The sequence below is a fragment of the Gopherus flavomarginatus genome, chromosome 13 (assembly GCF_025201925.1).
Source record: "Gopherus flavomarginatus isolate rGopFla2 chromosome 13, rGopFla2.mat.asm, whole genome shotgun sequence".
Taxonomy (NCBI): Eukaryota; Metazoa; Chordata; order Testudines; family Testudinidae; genus Gopherus; species Gopherus flavomarginatus.
Genome location: NC_066629.1, coordinates 29187734 through 29210957, shown reverse-complemented (window position 1 = coordinate 29210957; position 23224 = coordinate 29187734). Strand labels below are relative to the sequence as shown.

Below are 23224 nucleotides of genomic sequence, written 5' to 3'. Positions count from 1 at the left end.
GTTATGATTGGCAGAGCTGGTGACGTACACGGTTGCAGACCAATAGGCGACTGGCGTGTGTCTAGAGGGACGAGGCAGGACTTCTGGGCGGAAGCGGCCGGTCGAAGAGGTACTGTGTGGGGGTTCAGGCCCCCAGCTCTTCCTCGGGCTTCTTACTCCGACGGGTTCCCCCAGGCAGCCCTTGGCTGTAATGACTGGCCTCGCCCTGCTGGGTTGCCGCGCTCCCGACAACAGACACGTTCTCCGATCGTCCCCCCCCTATCACCACTCATGTATCCTCCCCCCGCGATAGGCCACCCGCCACGTGGCCTCCCGCAGACATACACACTGACTGCCCCCCCTCAGGCTCATAACCTCCTGTGCCCCCAGACATATCAACACCTGTCCCCCATGGCCCCCCCGCCACGTAACCCCACTCCAGCCAGACCCCCGTGGACATCACAGCCATGTAAACCCCCTTCCCGCAGACATACACCAAGCTCTCACTTCCCCCAACAGAGCCCCCCAGCCACGTAACCCCACTTCAGACAGACCCCCGTGGACAGCACAGCCATGTAATCCTCCTTCCCGCAGACATACACCAAGCTCTCACTTCCCCCAACAGAGCCCCCCAGCCACGTAACCCCACTTCAGACAGACCCCCGTGGACATCACAGCCATGTAATCCTCCTTCCCGCAGACATACACCAAGCTCTCACTTCCCCCAACAGTGCCCCCCAGCCACGTAACCCCACTCCAGACAGACCCCCGTGGACATCACAGCCATGTAAACCCCCTTCCCGCAGACATACACCAAGCTCTCACTCCCCCCAACAGAAACCCCCAGCCACGTAACCCCACTCTAGCCAGACCCCCGTGGACACCACAGCCATGTAATCCCCCTTCCCGCAGACATACACCAAGCTCTCACTCCCCCCAACAGAGCCCCCCAGCCACGTAACCCCATTGCAGACAGACCCCCGTGGACATCACAGCCATGTAATCCCCCTTCCCACAAACATACACCAAGCTCTCACTCCCCCCAGCCATGGAACCCCTTGCCTCATGGACCTCTGAACCACATAACTGCTCCACAGGCCCCCAGCCATCGTACGCCCCCCCCCGATCTCCTACTCATGTGACACACACCCCGACCAACTCTCAGGCATATAACCCCACAGGCATATACAGACTTCCTTCCTGAGGCTGGCATGTAACCTCACCCACACACAAGTCCCGTTCCCCACTTAAAGCCTGCAGTCCTTGCCCCATGTTGCCCTCCTCCTGAGTTCAGCAGGAGTGTTTTGCTTTCTGGCATTTTGCTTGATATCCATTTTCTGGGTGAGCTTTCACCTCAAGGATGAGCACCTGAAGAGACTTATATTTAGTTCTTGCCCCCTCCCAACCCCAGACTCTTATCTGTATTGATGCAGCTCCAGTTACAGCAGTGTGAGCTGCCCTGGCTCCACCATTTATCTAGTTATTTGGGCTCAAAGCTAACTCAATGTCTGCTCTGAACTTCACACTTTCCATGCTCAGGTAGGGAAATTAATGTGATACCATGGATAAGAATAATGTCTCTGTTAGAGTAAATTCCTGGTGTCAGAAACTTGTGTCTTTGTAGAATGCCTGGTACACTTTCTGGTGCCGTATATGTAATGATATCAGACTTGGGCAGCATAATTTTTTGCATCCCAGTCTTAGTTAAACAGGATGTCTTAATGTTTTAAATACTGTGGATGGGTTGTTAAAGGGATTGGGTGAGTTAATGAACTATTATAGGAGTCCCCTTCTTCAAGACAACATCTGTTCACAAGAGGGGTCTGGAAGGAACCTCCCCCAGTCCTCATCCCTGTTTGTATGGCATTGAAGAGGTCATTGGCTGTGTTGTGGGGTTTCTCAACTTCTTCAGAAGCATCAGGTTTGGCTGCTGCTGGAGGCAGGATAGTGGACATGAAAGAGGAAGAGGTTAGCTTTTAAACTTTTTAGGGTATGGACTGTTTCTTACTGAAGTGCCTAGCATGATGAGGCCCTGGTCACAGTTAGGCCTCTAGGTGCTATTGTAATACAAATAGTAACATGGGCTGATAGTGTTCGTTGTTACAATGGAAAATGAACCATTTAATCAGTGTGGTAGCGTTGCATACTGCTCAGTCTTGGTGAATCAAACCATAACACATGCACCATATAGCCCTACATACTTTTTGCTGATGGCTGTTACATACTTAATAATGCCTAGAAACCACAATGATAGGTATGTGGGAAATGCATGGCTAGAGAGAGTAGCTTTTCTTTTCTGTGTGTGGGCTGATTTTGAAGCAGGCAGGGCTGTCAAGCTGTGACAGATGGAATGAAATTAAGTTTTAATTGTCTAATTGAAAAACACAGCGAAGCCCATCGGAAGAGCCAGATGTTTGTAAAACTGGCTGAAAATTTTGAGAGAGTCTTCCCTTGCTGGGTTCTTACATTTAGAATCAGGTTTCTAGTTTAAGTTTAAAATCAAGTAAACCCTAATGGGGAAAATATATGAGAAGTGTTTTTAAATTATACAGTCAAAATGTTCCTCATTCCTCATGTTTGAAGAGGGGACTGCTGCTCTCTACAGACTTTCCATGCTTGCTGGGAGCTTATCTGTGGAAGTGACAGTCTTCAGACAAGACCAACTTTTTAATCTAATTCAAAGGAGAACAATTTTTAAAAAACTAATTCAAAGCCTTTCTTCTGCACTTTCACCATATCCAATTAGTTGGGGTGAGTGGCACTTATTCTTTGTCTCCAAGAGTTTCCATCAAGTGCATCTTCCAATCTGACGCAGACCTTTGTCACATCCTCCTTCAGTATCTTGAACCACCTTTTACTGGGTTTTAGCTGTATGCGCCTAGAATGTGGTAGCCTTTGCGCATTTTCCACAGCTGTCAAGCAATGTGGTTGCACGTTGCTGCCGAGGATGCTCTAGCACTGAATTGATGTACTCCTTGAAGATGAAGACCCACAGAACTTATACAGTCAGCACAATTTTTACAAACTGGCTGGCCAGGCCTTATGTTCTTGGTATGAAATCAGACTTTTTCTTCTAGGAGGCCCACCTTTCTCATTTCCACATTCAGTTAAGAACACTTCCACCAAGAGAAGGCCAGTTGAAGGAGTTCAACAGTCAGAGACAATGCCAACTTTTGAATATAACTCAAAGGAGAAGTTTAAAAAAACTGATTAAAAGTCGTGTGTGTGTGTGTGTGTGTGTGTGTGTGTGTGTGTGTGTGTGTGTGTGTGTGTGTGTGTGTGTGTGTGTGTGTGTGTGTGTGTGTGTGTGTGTGTGTGTGTGTGTGTGTGTGTGTGAGAGAGAGAGAGAGAGAGAGAACAAAATGCTCATAATTTGCCTAAAAATAAATACTGGAAACCCCATAAATGAATTAATTGTTATTGTTTGTTGTTGTTGTTTTACTATATGTTTGGTTCTGACTTGCTCTGTATTGTACAGTACATAAATTGAGATATTGTCCCATTTGCAAGGAATTTATATTCTCAGCATTATGTTTATAAAGTACTTTGAAGATGAGTAACTCCAAATGAATGTTAAAAATTATTTTTCATAGTTCATAAGATTTTCTTTCCATGGTGCTGCTCAGGTATTATCCTCATAGTGTCAGGGCATCTTTTCTTTTTGGTTTCTTTTGAAATATTGATTGCACTCCAAAATGCAAAATGAACTTGAATGCCGTTTCCTTGTTCAAAAATTGTGTAATTGCTTATGGGCTGAAGACTTGCATCAGAACTCCATGCTTGACTACTTTTAATTGTTTTGCACATCCCTTTGCTCTCTGAATTTCTGCATTCATTATTTCTCAGGCCTCGTTATGTAGTCATAGGCAATTAGTGCCCCAATTATCCTTCTGTCTCTATTAATGAGTTCTTATTCAAAATGTAATCTTAGTGTAATTCTGTTGACTTCAGTAGTTTCACACCTGGGATAAATGTTGCCCTGTTCTTTGCTTTTTGTCTTGAACCAAGTCTTCTGTCCTGTTGCATCTGTCTCTCTTTTGCACTCCCTCTCCCAAAGTTTTTTCTTTACTATTCCAGATACAAGAATACGTTGCTCAGTTATAGTTGCATCACTTTCCCAGAGTCTTCCACAGATATATTTACAGGCTAGAGAAAGGAGATTAAATTAGATCCATGCAATCACTTGCAGATTCTGAAAATGTGACTAAGACTGTGACACAGTCTTAGGTGGGTGATTATCTGTGTTTTATCCACAGAAAATAACATTAACTGAGAGAATTATAAAACTATCTTGGAAGATGCATTTAATTTGTTTCTGGAAATGCTTATTACATTAGCATCCTTCAGATTGGATTAAATTTCATCTTCTATCTACAAATTAATTAGAGTGGGGAGAGGCTAGCTCTGTAATATTGAACCAGCTAAAAGAGCAGAGAAGGTCACAGCTATATAATACCTATGGAGTCACTGAAAAGGAAATCAGAAACTAAATGCAGATTGCCTGTTGAAGTTGCAAGGCTTTAATCTACCCTGTCTGTTCCTTGTAGTGAATCTAGTTTAATATTGTTTCTGGGAAAGGGATTGATTGATTTCAGTTTGTCCTGTTTGAGTTCAGAGGTCAGAGGAGAGTTAATGAGCAAGGCTCCTCTAATCTTTCCACTTTGCGTACATTGCTGCTTATCACAAGCTAACTTTACTTTTTTCTTTTTCTGCAGGTTGATGGTTTTGTCCTGAATGACGAGTTCCCTAAGTTAATCATTCTCCAGAAAGCAGCTGTAAACAGAACGGAGAAGAAAAGAGAAGATCAACAAAGCTGTAGCTCTGCAAAATACTCCAGGATGTGAATTCTAATGAGAGTCCAGCCTCCTGTTCAGACACCCTGATAGCTGCTGTTTTACTTTTCCTTGTTCAAAACTGCTCTTTTGTTCTAACTTTTATTTACAAGCATTTGCTATTTTTTTAAATCTTTTATTACAACTATTCACTACAGCTGTGAGCTGAATTTTTAAAAAGCAGGACAAATCCTCCTATCAACAGGATTTTTCTTTTTTTCTTTCTTGGAGATATTACTCTGAATTTACCATGGTGAATAAGGGTTACAGTTACTACCGAACAGTGATATTTACTGCCATGTTTGTTGGCTACACCCTGTACTATTTCAATAGAAAAACATTTTCATTTGTAATGCCCTCAATCATGGAGGAAATAGAATTGGACAAAGATGACTTGGGTAAGAACTTTCTTTGTGATAGAGTTTGTGCATGTTTTCTCTTGATATATATCTGGTTATTTTGTGTTACCAGAATCTATACATTAAATATATGTTCTATCCATCTGAAGAAGTGGAGTGAGAAATCACCTACTGTAGAATGTTGATTAATTTCGCCCTAAAAACGCTATCTTTTTTTACTGAAGTCAGTAGCACTATAGGCACTTGCATAAAGATTTATTCATGCAAGTGCCTATAGTGCTACTGACTTCAGTAAGACTGTTCAGGTGAGTAAGGCAAGTTGAATTTGGTCTATATTTAGTAGTCAAAAAATTTGAAGTGGTAGTACATGCTTTGTGTGCCTGAGTTATAATATCTAAAAAGGACACTGCCCAGTTAAAAATCCATGTATCTTTTTAAAAGATTTTCTTCCTTGGTTATACCACTTACATTATTTAAAATTAACTGTTGTTGCCATTGGAGCTGTTTCATTTGTTGCATTTTTACTGAGCTTGGTCATTCAAAATAATTTAATTTCACTTTGTGTGTAGTTAATTTCCCTTTGTAAATCTGAAGCACTAAAAAAATGCTACAGTGTTTGTTTAAAAAACAAACGCACAAACACCTTGTTTTTGTAGGAATTTTTACAGATCCAAAGGGAGACTTCTGTTGAGTTTGAATTTTTTTAGTAGGGTGTTTTGGCCCTAATTGACATGAAAGTGTCCCCTTTAATTGTTAAGAATGTTCACTTCAAAAAGTCACTTCTTAATCAGCAACAGTTGAAGAAATAGAAAATGGAAGAGGCCTGTGAAGTAATTTTATCTGTTCTCTGATATTGTAGACTTGATCTCACATATTGGAAGCTTTTGTTGTGTCAAAACAGTCTCAGGACTGAGCAATACATACAATTGAAAGTAATCTCTCTTTGATTCATTAAGCTGAATAGACTCCTCCAAAAATGAGTAGTGAAAAAAACACTGTAACCCCAGTTACAGTTTAATGAAACAAATGTAGAGCCCTTGTTGAAATATTATCAGAGATGGCATTTGGTTTGGGGCTCAAGAAGACTGTAGATTGACAGAGATTTGCTAAGTAAAACATCCCAAACATGGTCTTGTTTGAAAAATTCAGTTGTTTCCTCTAGTCTTGGTGAACCACTATAAGCCTTTAATGCCTAAAAAAACTTAAATCATTTCAATAGCTTGGCACTTTATTGTGTCCTTCATGTGTCAGTGCTGGGCGTGGAAAGTAAGATTAAATGATGGACGATCTGTTATGCTGATTATTCTGTTATGCTGATTATCAGAATGCATTGACCTAAGGTGTATATTTGAGACAAAATGTTAGCAGTGCAGGTGGATCTATGTGGGAGTTCAGTTAATAAACACAGAATCCTACATGGATTAACCTTTGGTGCGGAATAAAAGTGTCACAAGGGGAGCCAGTGTAGAATAGTTATTCCACGCTAGCTGTTCTGGACTTTTTCCCCATGTAGACAAGTCCTTAGTCCGGTACACTGACACAGTTGCCTAAAGAGATTGGGAAACACTTTCTTTGGAGATGCCTATTGGTAGCACTAATGTCTCCTCTTGTGTATATCATTGTTTGTGCTCAACGCTTTATGGTTTACAAACAGCATGGGATGGTTGGATCTGTAGTTTGGTGAAGCTATAAATTTGAGTCTCCACAACTATGGTGGAGTTAAAGAAGTCTCAGTGTGCTTTGAAGAGAAAAAAAATACTGCTTTCCATAATCTTTATGTATATCTCACTTCAGGTACTAATAATATTAAAGTCTGTATCCGGCTTACAAAAATACGTTTCTGGAAACCAACCAAAGAGAAGGCTGTTGTCATTCTAATAGCTAGTAGAACTGATTTGTGCCTGAATGACAACTCCTTGAATGTGCTCCAGTAGGAACATGGCTGAGTTAACCATCTTATTATAAAATGTGTTACTAAAGTATGCCTTTGGTTTCTAATTTATTGCAGGTCTTATCACTAGCAGCCAGTCTGCAGCCTACGCTATCAGTAAATTTATCAGTGGAGTCCTCTCTGATCAAATGAGTGCCCGCTGGCTCTTCTCTTCTGGCCTTCTACTGGTGGGCATAGTCAATGTTGTCTTTTCTTGGAGCTCTACTGTTACAGTCTTTTCAGGGCTGTGGTTCCTGAACGGGCTGGCACAAGGACTGGGGTGGCCACCATGTGGGAAGGTACTGCGCAAAGTAAGTGTACTTTGAAAATCCCCTTTTCTTTTATTTTTTTTTTGGCAGGGGTGCAGTACCCGATTTAAACACCAGGAGTAGTGCTTACTTTCTCCCAGGACTAGGCTTGGCAGTTCATATCCCCAGCACTTCTGAGCTTGCTGAGTCCGTTATGAAAGTAAAATATTGCTTGAACCCTGGCATCTCTCCCATTACAAATTAAGTGCTGACCAGGGGACACTGAATAGAGGATGATACAGGAATGATTGCTCGGTGTGAAGTTCATAGCAGCACTTGTCCTAACTTCTTCCATAATAGGTACTATATGGAGAACACTGCAGGGGTCCTTGTGCTGGGACCATAGGTGAATTCACAGCTGTTCCAACTTCTCCTCGCAGGAAGTGCAGTATAGGTAGGGCTCCAGGCATGCTATCTGTGGATGAACTTCCAGCTGCTCTATCCCCTCCCCTTCTTGGAATAAGAGTCTCATATGCCTCCAGCTGCTTAGTTAAGCCAAGAATACTCAAGTTGGAGAGTTATTTATTCCATTCGTTTGTTTTAAGCATGAAGCTTTGGTTGTTGATTTTGGTTAATTTGTTAAATCTCCCTAGCAGCAGAATTTGTAATCATAAGAAACCCCAGTTGCTGGATTCCAGCCCCTGAATTGTGAAGACAGAGGCACCATAGCCTCTTCGCTCTAGTAGTTGTCCCCTGGTGAAAGAAGGAATGATAAGTAAAGTTTGGTCTGAACTGGCAGTGGTCACATGAATTATAAATCACAAGCCAGATCATGTTGCATTTCAGGATATTTTGGGAGAATGATATGTATCCCTTCTGCCCCTAAGAGAAAAAAAATCCAGTCTGCCTACACATAATATCAAGTGACATACGGAACACTGTGTGAGCAGGGCCTCTGCTGAATTGTGTGTTTGTTTAGACAGCTACAGAAGCCACAAATAGATAATTTGGCAGTGTGAAGAAATAAAGCTTGACATTATGAAACTAGGGGCTGGTACCTATGGTTCCCTGTAGGCAGGGACAAAGAAGGCGCTGCCATGGAGAAGGTCACGCCCTTCCTTCCATACGAACATTGGTAGGAACCTCCCTCTAAACCAGCAGTCCTATTTCTGTCTCCGTGCAAGACTAATCCTGGCAATGGGATGTGTAAAAATGAGGACAGGTGCACGTGAGAGATGGAGGACTGAACAACTAATCACCTGGATATGAGGATTCTCTCCATAAAGTCTTTATGCTTCTTCTGATCTATACCCTGGTCAATGAATGGAGCTGGGAGGAAGATGCCTTTCACATAGGGCTGTTTATACACAGTGGGGGAAGCTCACTGAAAATGAAGACAAAATATCAAATAACACTTCCAGAAGATTGTCAACAAAGTATTTGAATTACATGGGGCCTGATCCTATTCCCTTTGGCATTAATGGAAGTTGTACTATTGACTCCATTAGAAGCAGGATTGAGTCACAGCAGTCATTCTGTCAGCAAGGGCCCAATTTGTGCAGCGCTTCCTCAGCATCCACTGCAATTAAGGATTAGGGTCGTAAAGTTACAAGCTGAAACCTTGGTTTATCCCCTCATCTGGTACAAAGCAGGCAAACCTTTTCAGGATGACAGCATCATCAAATGAGTTAGAGAACTTCCTGTACCTCCATTTCCTCATCTGTAAATGGGAATAATACTGACCTACTTCACAAGGTAGGGGTCTGTGAGGCATACATCATTAATGTTTGCAAAAAGCTCTGAGTTTCTTGGATGGAAGGAGGTGGAAGAGTAAAATATTTTTCAATCTAGTTTTATAAACCTCTGTCTGCTAGGATCTGAATTGTCCACCAAGAGACTTAATTGCAGGTTTTAGGATCTAAGTATAATTCCCATTCCATGGCACTTTGCTCACACTCTCTTTCTTTCCCTGTTGTACAGTGGTTTGAGCCTTCCCAGTTTGGGACGTGGTGGGCAATTCTCTCCACCAGCATGAATCTGGCTGGCGGCTTGGGCCCCATTGTTGCTGCTCTGATGGCTCTGCGCTACGACTGGCGCACAACTCTGTCCGTCTCTGGCTTCATCTGCGTGGCTGCCTCCTTTGTTTGTCTTGTCCTCATTAAAAATGAGCCCTCAGACGTTGGGCTACGAAACATTGAACCAGGAACCATGAAAGGGAAAAAAGGTGAGCATTAGACTCCTCATCTTACAATTAAGGAGTGCAGGCAGCAGGAGGAGCAAGAGGAGATGAGACATGTTGTAGCAAAATTTAATAGTCTGCGTGTTCCTCCTGCTCCTTGGTGCTGGAACAAGCCCTTCCCATTTTCTGAACTTGGTGCTCATCAGCATTTAACTCCAGGCAGGTCTGCTTGCAGTCGTACACTGTGAGAACCCTTGAGGTATCCTGGTTAGGGAATACCTTGTGTGTGTCATGTGTGTCTCGCAGTGTGAAAGTATTGATGCCCTGGATTGTGCGAAGGACTGTCTTCTAATGGAGTCTCGTAGGGCAGGGAAAGATCCTAACCCACTTTCACATCTATTCCCAGCTTTGCCACTGACTCTATGGGACTCTTAACAAGTCACTTCAGCTCTATGTGCCATAGTCTCCCCATCTATAAAATGTCTCTATATTAATATTCTTCTGTTTCCGCTGGGGTCTTAAATTATATATGTTGGGGTCTAAGATCCTCCACGCCAGAGAGGGGCAAAGTAGAGCCTTTTGCGGGACTGTTTTTAATCTTGCTCCCAGCCACTCCTGCTATTATGGCAGCAGGCCCTGTGGGACCTGCAGGATCCCAATCCCGCTGCAGGCTCTACGCTAATCCTGCGCAGGGCTGTAGTGCAAAGCATTATTATTTGTTCCTTACTGAGCAGCAGAGAGAAGTGCTGCCTTTGGCATGTCCCCACATGTCTCCAATAAACAGAGAATTCTGCCTCCTGTTTTGTTGACCTCTGGTTTGAGCGGACACTGCTCAACATTTGGTGTCCTGAACTAGGACATCTAGTTAATAAATGTTGCATCATGTCCAATGAATTGATCCTTCTCTTGAGAGCAAAAGGGCTGGAGGGTTGTTGCAACACAGGGACTGTCACTGGATTTAAAAGCCTACAAAAATGTATTTAAAGTACTGATTTCTGTATCACCCTGTAAACCTTTTGCTACTGGATTTGGCATTTGATAATTGTCGTGGGAACATAATTCCTACCACAATGTATTTTGGGGATATGAGTGTTAGCATGCATAACTGGCAGGTTCATGAAAGAACTGAGCAGCTAGCTTAAATGCTATGTCCTTTGTGGGATGTACACGGCTTCTTTCACTGACTAGTGAAGAGGACTAGAAACAAAATCTGGAAGAGCAGACAATATGTTCTCAAACATCTTCTATCGGAAGTGTTCACTGGGAACCACAAGAGAACAGAGTTATGGAGAGTAAAATGGAGCTTATTGATGTGAGCTTTTTAATTAAGTGGAATAAATACCGTGGACAGGTTTCTTTGTACACAGCAAATAGGTGGTAGCAAGGCTGATCCCCTCTAATTATTATGAACTATTTCTACATTTAGAAAAGCCTTAGTGTTGCAACGCTGCTCCCACTGCACGCAGAATCTGCTCACAAATCATCCTACCCCACTGCTGGGTTGATGTGTCCTATTGCTGTGTCCAAGCGATGTAATGGTGTTTCTACTAATTCTCCTTTCAGGCTCATCCAGAGATGACAGCACCCTGGCAGAGCTGCTACTCTCGCCATATCTGTGGGTACTCTCAACTGGCTACCTAGTTGTCTTTGGAGTGAAGACATGCTGTACGGACTGGGGTCAGCTATTCCTGATTCAGGAAAGAGGACAGTCTGCTCTTGTGGGTAAGACACAACAGACTCATTTTAAAGCTTAAGGCTCTGATTTTCAAAGGTGCCTTAAGGCGCAAGTGTCCAATTCCCATTTTAATGGCATCTGAGTGCCTTTGAAAATACCAGTCCAGATTATTAGGGTTACTGAATGAAACAGGGGAATGGTCAAGAAATGCATGCACTTCCTCATTAGGTCACAAGTTCAAATTCAGCCCAGGCGTGTAGTAACCAATAGTGCTCATCGGCTATTTGGTATATGAAATGAGTTTGTGTGTCTGACCAGTTTCTAATGACCAAGAAACCCCCAGCACAAAGGGCACAAATTGGCTCCTTTGTAGAGATTCCAGGGACTGACTAAGTCATGGCGATTGAACAGTCTTATTAGCTCACCCCAACGGGTCCTCTTAGATCAGAGGTTTTCAGACTTTTGTACTGGTGACCACTTTCACACAGCAAGCCTCTGAGTGCAACCCCCCTTATACATTGAAAACACTTTTTTTTAAACATATTTAACACCATTATAAATACTGAATGTAAAGCGGGGTTTGGCGTGGAGGCTGACAGCTCGCGACCCCTCCCCCACATGTAATAACCTGCCTGATTTGCACCTGCTCTGTGGATAATTTCAGTCTCCCGGGCTGTTGGTGTGGCACTATCTACCAGCTCTTAATTCAAACACTACTTAACTAAAAACAACAAACAATATCAGATGCTCTGAGAAGACCTGGGGAAACTGAGAGACAAGGCAAAAATAAGCATTTTAGGGCAAGTTACTCCATTCTCCCTGATACTGCCTTTATACTGAACTGCTCCCTGTGCACAAACATAAACCATTAATAAGAAATTGTTTTGGTGTTTCCTCCCTGGACCTGATTGCCTAACCACTCCCCTATCCTATGCTCTAGGCAGTTCTTACATGAGTGCCTTGGAGATTGGGGGCCTGGTAGGAAGCATTGCTGCTGGGTACCTTTCTGACAGAGCAGTAGCACGGGTAAGTAGCTTGGAACCTTGTCCACTCCATTATTCTCAGTAGCAAAGCTGGTAGATCTCAGTGCAATAACTGGAATGTCTGGTAACTCTGAACTTGGAAGTCCCAGAGGCGAGAGAACTGCAAAGGTGAGAGGTTGTCACGCTGAGGATATAAAATGCAACCTTCCTGGGTTGCCAAGGGATGCTGATGCAGAGTCACTGACACTTTAAAATTAGTTTATTTTTTCTTTCTAAACACTTTAGAAGATACAAAAACTTTTCAAACAGCCGGGATTTTCCAACAGACTGATGCAAGTTAAGTGCCTATCTTATCTAGGCTTCTTTGAAAGTCCCAGTCTGCATGCTCTGTGCCCAGCAGTGGGGGTAGGGAGTATGGGCACACACCATACCAGAGGTGGTCACTCTCAAAATAATTTTCTGTTCCTTGCCTCCCCGAAACTTCTGATGTTTGTCTGAAACGGTATCTGATCTGCTGTGGTTTTGCAAAATACAAACCAGGGTCTGCCCCATACAAAGAGCTGGGGTAGAGCTACAGCTCCAGTCCATTAAAATGTCTGATAATTTCCAAATCAACGAGTCACAAGCATATGGAAACTTGGCCTGATGGGTGTGGTCAGAGGTCTAGGACTGCTATGCTGCAGTGCCGTACTAGTGAAGGTAATGTGAGATTTACTGCTGTCAGTAGTGGCACCGTCTAGCATTCAGTTGGAGTAGGGGAGGCATAACATAGATTGTGTTGTGGCAAAGCTCCTGCTGGGGCCCCTTTCTAGATAATGAAAATAATAAACATTACTTTAAAGCAGAGCAGCACAAAAATGGGTCTATACTGTGAAAGTCACTAGCTGAGACTTTCCAACATCACCTTGGTCTCGTATGATTAGTGGACACTTCTGCAAAGAGATAAAACTACCTATGAGAAATACATTAATTGACATGATAATATAGAGACCAATATACACGAATCTAGAGCTCATTGGTTTCATTCTCAGAGTTTTGTGCAACCCCACGTCTCCAGTTCACTTCTTGTGGGTATGCACCTCTTCACTTTTGCTCTCAGATTCTCTTTCAAACAAACCCCAAAACACAAAGTGAAACCTCACCTGAAATTGTTAGAACAAACAAGCAGTTTCCACCCAAAATAGTAATTCACCTGACTCAAAACTCGGCTAGGGTAGTCAAAGACTCGCAGGTCTGTATTGAGTTTTTTAATTAAATTGAAAACCAGGTGAATTTTGCCTGGTTTTGTTAGAAGTTTATCACAGCCCTATAATTAAATCATGCCTCTGGTGTCCATAAGGGGGAAGCTTTGAGGAGATTTATATAGGTCACTCAAACCAGATTAGATTATAACATCTTGTAGTGTTACCATTTTATTCCTGAGGGAATTAAATTAATCTGTCTCGCGTAATTTTTAATTTTCCCGCCTAAAAAACATTTTGCCAAAGTGCGGCGATTCCTCCTTTTGTCCACCAGAGGCCGCTGTGACGTCAGAAAAGCCTGCTGCGTTCTACCCCACCCACAACGGCCTCTGGTGGGCAAAAGGCAGAACTGCAGCACTACTTAGGGTAAATTTATTTTATGCGGGAAAATAAAAAATTCTGTGTGGTAGAATTCCCCCAGGAGTAGATTTCATCACAACACCCTGCCCACAAGGGCACACAGTGCTGCTGTGGGGTCACAGACAGTTTCAGAATGGCTAGTGGAGGGGGACAGAATGGAGCATGGGCTCAAAGTGTGGTCAGTAGCTACCGGTGTGGTGCTCTGCTCTTGTTCGATGATGATAACAGTCGGCTGCATGCATGTTCCCTCTGTGTGCTGCCCCAGCGCTGCACAGAAAGCTGACGCAACAGACTCCAAGAAAACCCCCAAAGTCGAGAGACTCCAGTAAGGTACGAAAGAACCCAAGCCAGGTTTATTATCAAACAAAGCACAGTAATAGTTTCCCTTAGACTCTACAAGACATACTACGAATTTGTGCCCCCTGACAATGGACTGGCTCAGTCGGTGGTGGGACTTTCCCCTGCCCACTAAGCCAGACAAAGATGCGCACTCCAGGACCTACTGTATAAAAGTTTTAAAACTTTTATACAGTTACAGGACAGATTACTCATCCCTACTGAGGTATTGAAGTACAGCCTCTTGGCTCATTAGGGTGCTGTCTCCTCTTTGATCATGTTGTTTCAAACAGATCTATCCACCATGATGTCCTTTTGACTCTGTCTTTAAGATGCACCTGCCTGTTTCTTGTTATCTCTGTGGAGTGTTCTGATGTCATCTTGGCACAAGTTCCTCTTATTAGCACGTATGTGTGGATGCACCTGCTTCTAGCAGCCCTCTTCTCGCCAACTTCTGTGATTGGGGCCTGCCTCTGGCTCACAGCTCAGCTTTTGCTTAGCAATGCCTGGAAGTACTTTGGTTCAGGCTTGAGACTGGGCCTCTGACACAAGAGTTTATGTTTCCAGGACCTCATCTTACTACAAGGAGCTAGTGGGGTGACAGCGTTGAGCCTGGGGACAGGGGAGCAGGGCTGTAGAGACCCATGGGGATGGGGGACAGGGGCAGATGTGCCTGACTGAATGGGAGAGGCTTGGGGTCAGCCAGGGCCTGCATGGGGGAGGCTTCCCAACACCCTCCAGGTTCACTCCCAGGCTCCTTCCCTCTCCTTCAGCTCTTCTGTTAGCCCTGACTCCCCCAAGCCTTTGCACTGCTTCTGACAGGTGCAGGATATATTGTTCTGTACTGTAATTTAAAAAAATTACACAAAGTTCTGTACTAATATGCCTAGTAAGCAATCTATTTATTTGTCAAAAAAAAAAAATCAGAATTTTCTTTTGGTCTGTATTGTTACAGACATACTTGCTGACAGATGTTTTGAAATAAATTACCAAAACAATTGTAACTGGCATGATTATATTGTGTTATTTTGACAAATAAAATATGCAGAATTTTGCAGAATTTTCCAATATTGTGTGCAGAATTTTTAACCTTTTTGTTACAGAATTTTTTTTTTTTTTTTTGGCGCAGAATTCCCCCAGGAGTACCATTTGCAGGATTGGACTGCAAAACACAAGGCCATAAAAGCTTATTAATTATACAGATATTAAGTATCCACAGGTTATAAAGCAGTAAAAACGTGGTTATGTAATTCACTGTGTGGACTCAGTGATGGGAGGTAAAATTACAGCTTGTTATAAATCCTGTATATTTATAGCCACATTCTCTGACCTCCACCCATGTAAAGAAAAGTCGAGATGAGAGAAATTCACTCCAGTTCTGTAACTATGGGCACTGCCTGCCTGTGTTATCCATCAAGTTTCCAAGGGAGATATCCAGCTGACATTGTTTCTGATGAGATTACAGATATAGTTGATAGAGGTAACTGTGGTGATAGAATATACCTAGACTTCTGTAAGGGAGTTGACTTTGTGCTTCACAATATTCTGATTTAAAAATAAACTTAGCGCTATCCAATATTAAATGGATTAAAAACTAGTGAACTGATAGAACGTGAAAATAAATTGTACATAGGAAATCCTCATGCAATGAAGTTGCTTCCCATAGATTCTATTCTTGGCTGAGTTTTATTTAATTTCTATCAATGATCTGAAAGAATACATAATATCATTGCTGGAAAAAATGTGCAGATGACACCAAAGATTGGTGGAGTGGCAAATAATGATAAATACAGGTTCATTATACAGGATAGATTGCTTGATAATGTGGGCTTATTTGAACAACATGCTAAATGCAGAGTCACATAACAAAGAATGTAGGTTACACAAGAGGGGGAGCATATCCTGGAAAATGGTGAAATTGAAAAAAACTTAAGGGTCATGGTAGATAACCAACTGAACATGAGCTCCCACCTTACTGCTCTAACTAACAGGCTAATTTATAATCCTTGGATATGTAAGCAAGGAAATAACAAGTAAAAGTTAGGGAGTTATTACTTTACCTCTGAATGTGGCATTAGTGTGACCATTACTGGATTACTTTGTCCAGTTCTGGTGTCCACATTTCAAAAAGGATGTCGAAAAATTGGAAAGGATTCAGAAAAGAGCTACAAGAATTATTAGAGATCTGGAAAATATTCCTTAGTGAGAGATTTAAGAAGCTCAATCTATTTAGTTTATCCAAAAGAATGTTAAGAGGTGGCTTGATCATGGTCTACACTACAAGTACTGTTACCTACGCTGGGGAGATTTCTGATAGAAGAAGCCACTTTAATCTAGCAGAAAAAAGCATAATGAAATAGAGTGGTTGGGAGCTGAAGCCAGACAAATCAACTAAAAGTAAAGTCAGAGAGGATAATTAACCACTGGTTCAACTGACCTTGGGACATAGTGGATTCCACATCATTTGGAAAGACATCAGTCTTGATTTATAGATATACTTTATCTCAAACAGAAGTTATGAGATTGAAGCAGAAATTACTGGGTGATGTTATGTTATGCAGATCATCGGTCCCTTTTGGACCTAACTTTTGTGAATCAGTTGGCATTAGGAACTCACATTTTCTGTGTGCATTCTCTCACTTTGTTCCAATATGTATTACAGGTGGGTCTGTCAAGTTATGGGAATCCTCGGCATGTGCTCTTGCTTTCCATGATGGTGGGAATGTCTGCTTCAATGTACCTTTTCCGGGTCACAATCACAAGTGACTCTCCTAAGGTAACCCATGCACAAGCAGTTGATTCTCATGCACCATGTGGTGTGACAGAAGAATTGATCAGTTTCATTTAGATCAGGGGTGCTCAAACTGGGCGTCAGGACCCCTCAGGGAGTTGTGAGGTTATTACATGAGGGGTCACGAGCTGTCAGCCTCCATCCTAAACCCCGCTTTGCCTCCAGCATTTATAATAGTGTTAAAGTGTTTTTAATGTATAAGGGTGGGGGGGTCACACTCGGAGGCTTGCTGTGTGAAAGGGGTCACCAGTACAAAAGTTTTGAGAACCATTGATTTAGATGGTGGTAAATGTTCTTGCACTCAGGCACTGACTAGCATAGGTTACAGAAGCAGATTCCTGTGTTATGGCATTGGAAGTTCTTCATAAAAATGGTAGCAGTTTGATGCCACATTATTTTTTGATTTGAGTACTGACAGTATGCTCAGTGCTGATCTAATAAAGGGGGACCCAAACCCATCTGAAAGAGTTCAGTCTAGCTATTAGCAAAGCATGCTCAAACACTAATAATGATTTCTGGGACTCTATTGAAATCTGTAGCTCTTCCTCTGACTTCATAATTTTTTTTTTGTAAATGACTGTATAAAATTCCAGGGCATCCTCTTTGAGAGATTTATAAAATGGATAGTAGTATAGCTCTCTGGAGCCCTGTTTCAGAACCACCATGTGTAGTCTGGAAGTTTATGGGTTTTATCTGCAGCTGAGAAATGTAAAGAAGTATTGACAGCCTGAAATCTAGTCAGTTTCACTAACTCAACTAAAAATAGCTCCAGGGTCCTAGACTTGCCCAGAGTCCTTAGCTAATTTGGGTGATTTTATTTTCACAATTAGTTTTTTTTCCTCTCTCCCATCTGCTGTGTGAAACTCCCACAGATGAGGAGAGACTGTTTCCAATGCAGACTCAAATTGACTATACATAGTGCTGTTAAATGTACAAAGTAAACAAACTGAAATAGAGAAAATGTCTCCTCTGCTCCCTTTCAGTTAAGTTATTTGATGTGTTGTGTGTAATAGTGTAACAAGGTGGCAGGGATAAAGGGTCTTTTGCTGAGCCACTCTGTTGGCAGGAATTAGAATCCTGCAAAAAAACTGCTGAGTAAGTACTGCTGATTGCTTGTGGCAAGTGCTGCTTGTTAGCTCCACTAGCATATAAGGGAGGTGGAATCAGCTGCCAGGAGAAAGGGAATTGGGCTCTGGGACAGAGATGTCTCTGCAGGGAAACTATAGGAACAGTCATGACAGGGAGAAAGTTTATTTGAGGTTTATGTTGTGGTGGTTAAACTTCCAGTAAAGTCAAACTCCAAGAAAGTGGTAAGTTTGAATTCTGACTATGCAGGGCAGTGTGGGAACTCCACCTGTTCAGGTAGCTAAAGTGTTATCAGGCAGAAGAGTGTTTAAGCTGATGGTATCCCTTTTACTGGTGAGGATTTTGTTAGTAGCAAGTTTGACAGTTCTCTGCACCAACCTCTGATATTTGTTTGTTCTGTTTCTCTTTCCCTGGTGGTTGCCAAACAAATGGAATTTCACTTCTACCCTTTTTAATGTTTCCTCACTTCTCCCTCAGGAAAACGACTTCTGGATTGTAGCCTTGCATCCTCTCCCTGCCCTCACAGGCTTAACAGAACAAGAGGTTTCTGCCTTGTCTTTCTCCCCTTCTGCCTGTTTCTACTTTTACTGACTCTTTCCTACTCTGAAAGGTTGGTTAGTTGAACAGGATTTATAGCCAGGGCATTATGAAGAGTGCTGTAAGTTTTCTGAAAGAAGCTTCATAATTTCATATTACTAAACTAACAATCTAATAAAACCAGTACTAAAACACCGATAGGTGCTGGGGATGTTTACTCTTTAGATGAGATAATCAGTCTGCACAACTCTTAATAGAACTCTTGTGGCTAAGGCATAGGACTTGGGATTCCAGATCTGGCTTCTATTCCTGCCTCTGCCATTGACTTCCCTTTTGACTTTTAGCAAATCACTTCCTGTCCTCCTTTTTGCCTGTTTCCCAAACAGTAAGATGGGGATAACACTTTATGCCCAATAGGGATGTTGAGGATTAATTCATTAATAGTTATACAGCATTCTGTGATCCTCAGATGGAAAGCCTTAAGATGGGCAAAGAATTATAAACCCTTTATGGGCCTCAGATTGGTGCTATTCCTTACGTACTTTTCAATGCTAGTTTTTGTTAGCGTAAATTCCAACCTTAAGAGTCCACGTTCAGGCAGACTATCTTTTAATATAACATTGCAGGATTTTCAGCTGACAAAATAATGGGGATGCCTCAAAACAGGTATAAATGCCTTTACCAACATGTCTCTCCAACTATAATGCCCTTTAACCAACAGTCTTCAGAATGATATTTTTTAAAAGACTACTATGCAGTAAACACCTTCTCTGTGTCATTTCACTGTAACTTAAAGCTCATTAAATAGAACTTTGACAAAACACAGCAACCACATCTTCCTATTTAGGGTGTTTCATATTGAGACCTGGCTATGTGACAGTTCAGATGGTTATTCAGAACCATACATAAAAACAAAGTTCTTGCTCAGAAGCTGATAATGTGCTAGCCAATGCAGTCCGGGATGCATTCAATTATAAACCATCTTACAAATGTGTGGCAGAGCAGACTCTGTTTCACATGGTTAGACTTTATATCCACTGGCTAGGGAAGCAGGGTCAGCCAGAACAATGTTTAGTTTGAAATATATTGTAGACTGGGCCTTATACATTTAGCCAATGTCTAACCAATAGCAGTCAAATTTAGAGATACCATTCTGATTTCTCTTTGCTTGTGTTGATAGCTGTGGATACTGATTCTAGGAGCCATCTTTGGGTTTTCTTCTTATGGACCAATTGCATTGTTTGGAGTGATAGCAAATGAGTGCGCACCTTCCAACCTGTGTGGCACCTCCCATGCTATTGTTGCACTACTGGCCAATGGTGAGTGATACTCCTTCTCCCTCACACAAAAACCTCAAACAAACCTCAGAACCTTTATTCTGTAGCAGCAAGAAGCCCCAGTTCCTGATGATCTTAGTCTGGCAAGATGAGATTTCAAATTGGCTCTGATATTCTTGATATGATTAATTGCTACTTAATGATATGAAAGGTTGTGTCTCAAGCAGCGCAGATGAGAGAACTGGAAGCAAATGACTGTGCAAGTGAGTCTGTTTATTCAACAAATTAAGTGGGTCTCTGAAGATTTAAGACTGTCACTGAGCAACTTCCCTAATCTCATGCTTGATTCTCAAAATGTTTCGTTTCTGCTGCCCACCATCAAGGACTCTGTGGGCCCCACTGAAGACTGCAGTCTGTACAAAATCTCTGGAGACTGCAGATATCCATATTCTTAACGGGTTGGATTTAGAGATGGACAAGATGGACAAATGTGAAGTGCATCTTTTGCGTTGGGCCTTCTGTACCCCGGTCATCATACGTCACCTTTAAAGACTTCTTGTTAAAAGTCCTTACCGTTGAAACCTGGGCCTTTACCAGTCCAGTGAAGATTTAACGATAAAAGTCCAGTGTGCAGAGGGTTAATTTGTTAGGGAAACAGTCCATATACACTAATATTCTCTTTAAGATCTTTCTAGTCTTTTTTTTTTTTTTTTTTTTTTTTTTTTTTTAAAGTCAGTAGTCCAGGAGTTGCCACCAACACTCTGAGATCTGGACCAGGCTTGAGTCCCTATAACATCTGGGTCACAATGAGAGATGGTCCAATTCAAGTTTGGATCCATACTTCCCCAAAGTGCAGCGGTGTTTAACTCTGTAGTTTTGGATCAGACACATTTCTGGTCACAAGTGAAAACACTGCACTGTTTAATTGTCTGTCCCTCTTATGAGACTTCATTTTCCATATGTACAAATTTTGAAAAGCTTTGCCAGAGCAGAAAGTCTGTAGCAGGTAAGGGCTCATGTGTACATCAGCTGTTTGCGCCGTGACAGGTGGCAACTCGTTCCTCGCTTTCATAATAAACATTTGTAAATAAATAAAGATAATTGCAACCACAAAACTTGTATCTTCTGTGATAACCGAATAGGAATAACTTGCTCCCCTGAGTTTTCTGGCAGTGAAAACCTCCAGTTTGGAGTAAAATGTGGCCATAGCCCATTCACTTAGGAACCCTGAAGGAGTGACCCCAAGAAAAGAGTCTGGGCTACTGAGTGACTAGCTCTGTTTCCCCAGGCAGGACAGAATTGCTCTCTACTGTATGTTATTAGTGCTTTGTCCTTAGTTTAAACTATCTCAAGCTGTCTGGCTTGAAGCATTTTTATAACTGCAGGGACCAGCACAAAGAACAGTGTCAGTATGAGAAATTGTAAGGTTCTGCTGCTATTAGGAACTCTAACTCTGGTCTTTTCTCCCCATTATCCTTGCAGTTGGTGGTTTCCTGGCAGGATTGCCTTTCAGTACTATAGCCAAGTACTACAGCTGGGCCACAGCCTTCTGGGTAGCTGAAATAACATGTGTCATCAGCACCATAGCCTTTTTCTTGTTACGGAACATCCGCACCAAGATGGGTCGGGTACCCAAGAAGATTGACTAAAGATGAGCTACAGCGGTAGTAAGGATGCTCCAGATGCTATCTAGGGATGGCAAATGACTACGCACTGGCCTGGTATGAGTTTCCTACCAATGCAGCCTAGAGCAGAATATTTATCAAAACTTCATTTAATTTTAGTCATATTCCTGTTTAGAAAGGCACAAGATCTTCATTGGCTGTTATGTTTTAAGGCCTACACAATTTGTGGTTGTTCAGTTATAGTTTACATCTCATGACCTCACTTTACCTCTTACTTAAAAGTACTGGTAGTCTTGATAGCTAAGCTAGAAGTGCTGCAGAAGAGTGGTATCTGCCTAGCCTTCTTGCTGCTGGCCTCAGATGTAGTGTTACTCTCAATTCACCTTCATTGCTTACAGAAATATTACAGTTAGCCACCACTGAATCAATTTTCATTTACCTCCACTTGCTGCTGTAGGTGCAGCTGTGACCCAGCTTACTCTGCCATGAGCTACCTGCTGTGCCTCCCTCCCCAGAAGCAGAGACCGCTAGCCTATTACTAAAGAAAAACACTGCTTCCCCAGCTATTGTCAGAGACTGAGCAGTTACTGGTCCACATATTACTGCAGATCCCTGCCACTGCAGCAAAATGGCTCCCTTTTCAGTAATGGCAAATGAGTAAAGTCCTTGGAACTCCATTCAAGAGATGGAAGTACTGTACAACAATTACTTTTTCTTGTTAAATTAGTCACCGTGGCTTACTCAGAGTATTAGTGAACTGCAAAACAGATGGTTACCAGCAAACAGAATAGTACTTCTTGGAGTACCAAGGAAATTGATTCAAGCGTGTATGCAGTAACAGCATTAGATGCAGACATACTTTGTACAGCTCCTCTCTTTCTGCATTATCTAGAAAAGTCTTTAAAAGAGATTTTTATCATTAGTTTGTAGATTTGTATAAGTAACAATTAAGGATATTGTCAGGTGCAAGTGTAAATTTCTAATGGCTCCAGTTTGCTCAACCAGGTACAGCATTTTTAGGTTAAACTACAACATAGGGGCTGCTTACTATTATGAATGCTTGTTAGCAGGACCATTGCTCCTTGGTAGTAAATATGTCTCATGTTACCAGACTTTTCTTCTCAGGATTTTTGTGTATGTTCTCTGCAGGGTTTTAGTTATTTAGAATGCCTGTAGATAAGCAAGAAGTGCAGCGGTCACCACTGTAAAGCTACCTTGACATAAGATTGTTCTGTCAATCCTAACAAAATGGCTAAATATTGTATAAAAGTAAACTACATTTGATACTTAAGCATGAGTATTAAGAAATACTATTTACCAACGGGGAAATAAAAATGGAGCACTGCAATGGGAGCATGAGATTTCTTGGGCAAAGGGATCAAGAAAAAAGGGGGAGCTCTTGCCCAGAGGCCAGTGCTGGATGCAGGACGTTCCTCTTTCTACACTGAGCAGCCTTAGTCAGAAGCAGTCATTTTATGTTGCCCTTCCTGCTGTTATTCCTCAGAACAGCTGTGCACACACAAAGGAACTTCTTTTTTCACTTTATTCCTTATTAATTTCACCCACCTCCCCTGGTTGAAATCCATTATTCCTGTTTACACAGAGGTAAGCTGAAGTGTTGCCTTCCACTGGGGTTCTGGGCACAGGAAAACGCATCTCAAGCTAGAATGGTTTCAGATGGTAAAACAGAACGCCAGAGTGATAATAACCAGGCTGCACATTTGCACTAATTCATACTAGCTCTAGCAGGAATGAATGCATCCACTCCAAGAATTAATCTATCCAC

General features: G+C 42.1%; 1 protein-coding gene across 7 annotated transcripts; it reads left to right on the top strand.

The window, feature by feature from the left end:
• On the top strand, window positions 1-22786 carry SLC37A4 (solute carrier family 37 member 4). Of its 7 annotated transcripts, XR_007769232.1 has the most exons (11): window positions 1-109; window positions 4695-5209; window positions 7179-7411; window positions 9329-9572; window positions 11091-11249; window positions 12143-12228; window positions 16785-16898; window positions 18477-18542; window positions 19717-19855; window positions 21296-21534; window positions 21896-22786. XR_007769232.1 is itself a non-coding variant. In XM_050922131.1 (10 exons), the coding sequence occupies exons 2-10, from the start codon at window positions 5062-5064 to the stop codon at window positions 21460-21462; spliced, it is 1356 nt and encodes a 451-aa protein (XP_050778088.1). In that variant the 5' UTR covers window positions 1-109; window positions 4695-5061; the 3' UTR covers window positions 21463-22786. The 7 variants fall into 7 exon arrangements, 5 of the variants coding, with proteins under 5 accessions (XP_050778088.1, XP_050778091.1, XP_050778092.1 ...); XR_007769233.1 differs by lacking the exon at window positions 21896-22786 and having other exon boundaries at window positions 19717-20271; window positions 21296-21391; XM_050922131.1 differs by having other exon boundaries at window positions 21296-22786.
• The last annotated feature ends 438 nt before the right edge of the window (window positions 22787-23224 follow it).

Excerpts from the sequence above, each read along its gene's own strand:
- SLC37A4 (XM_050922131.1), top strand. The coding sequence starts at position 5,062 with ATGGTGAATAAGGGTTACAGTTACTACCGAACAGTGATATTTACTGCC. Across the intron at positions 9,573-11,090 it reads AACCATGAAAGGGAAAAAAG|GCTCATCCAGAGATGACAGC; the intron begins GTGAGCATTAGA and ends TTCTCCTTTCAG. Across the intron at positions 11,250-12,142 it reads AGGACAGTCTGCTCTTGTGG|GCAGTTCTTACATGAGTGCC; the intron begins GTAAGACACAAC and ends CCTATGCTCTAG.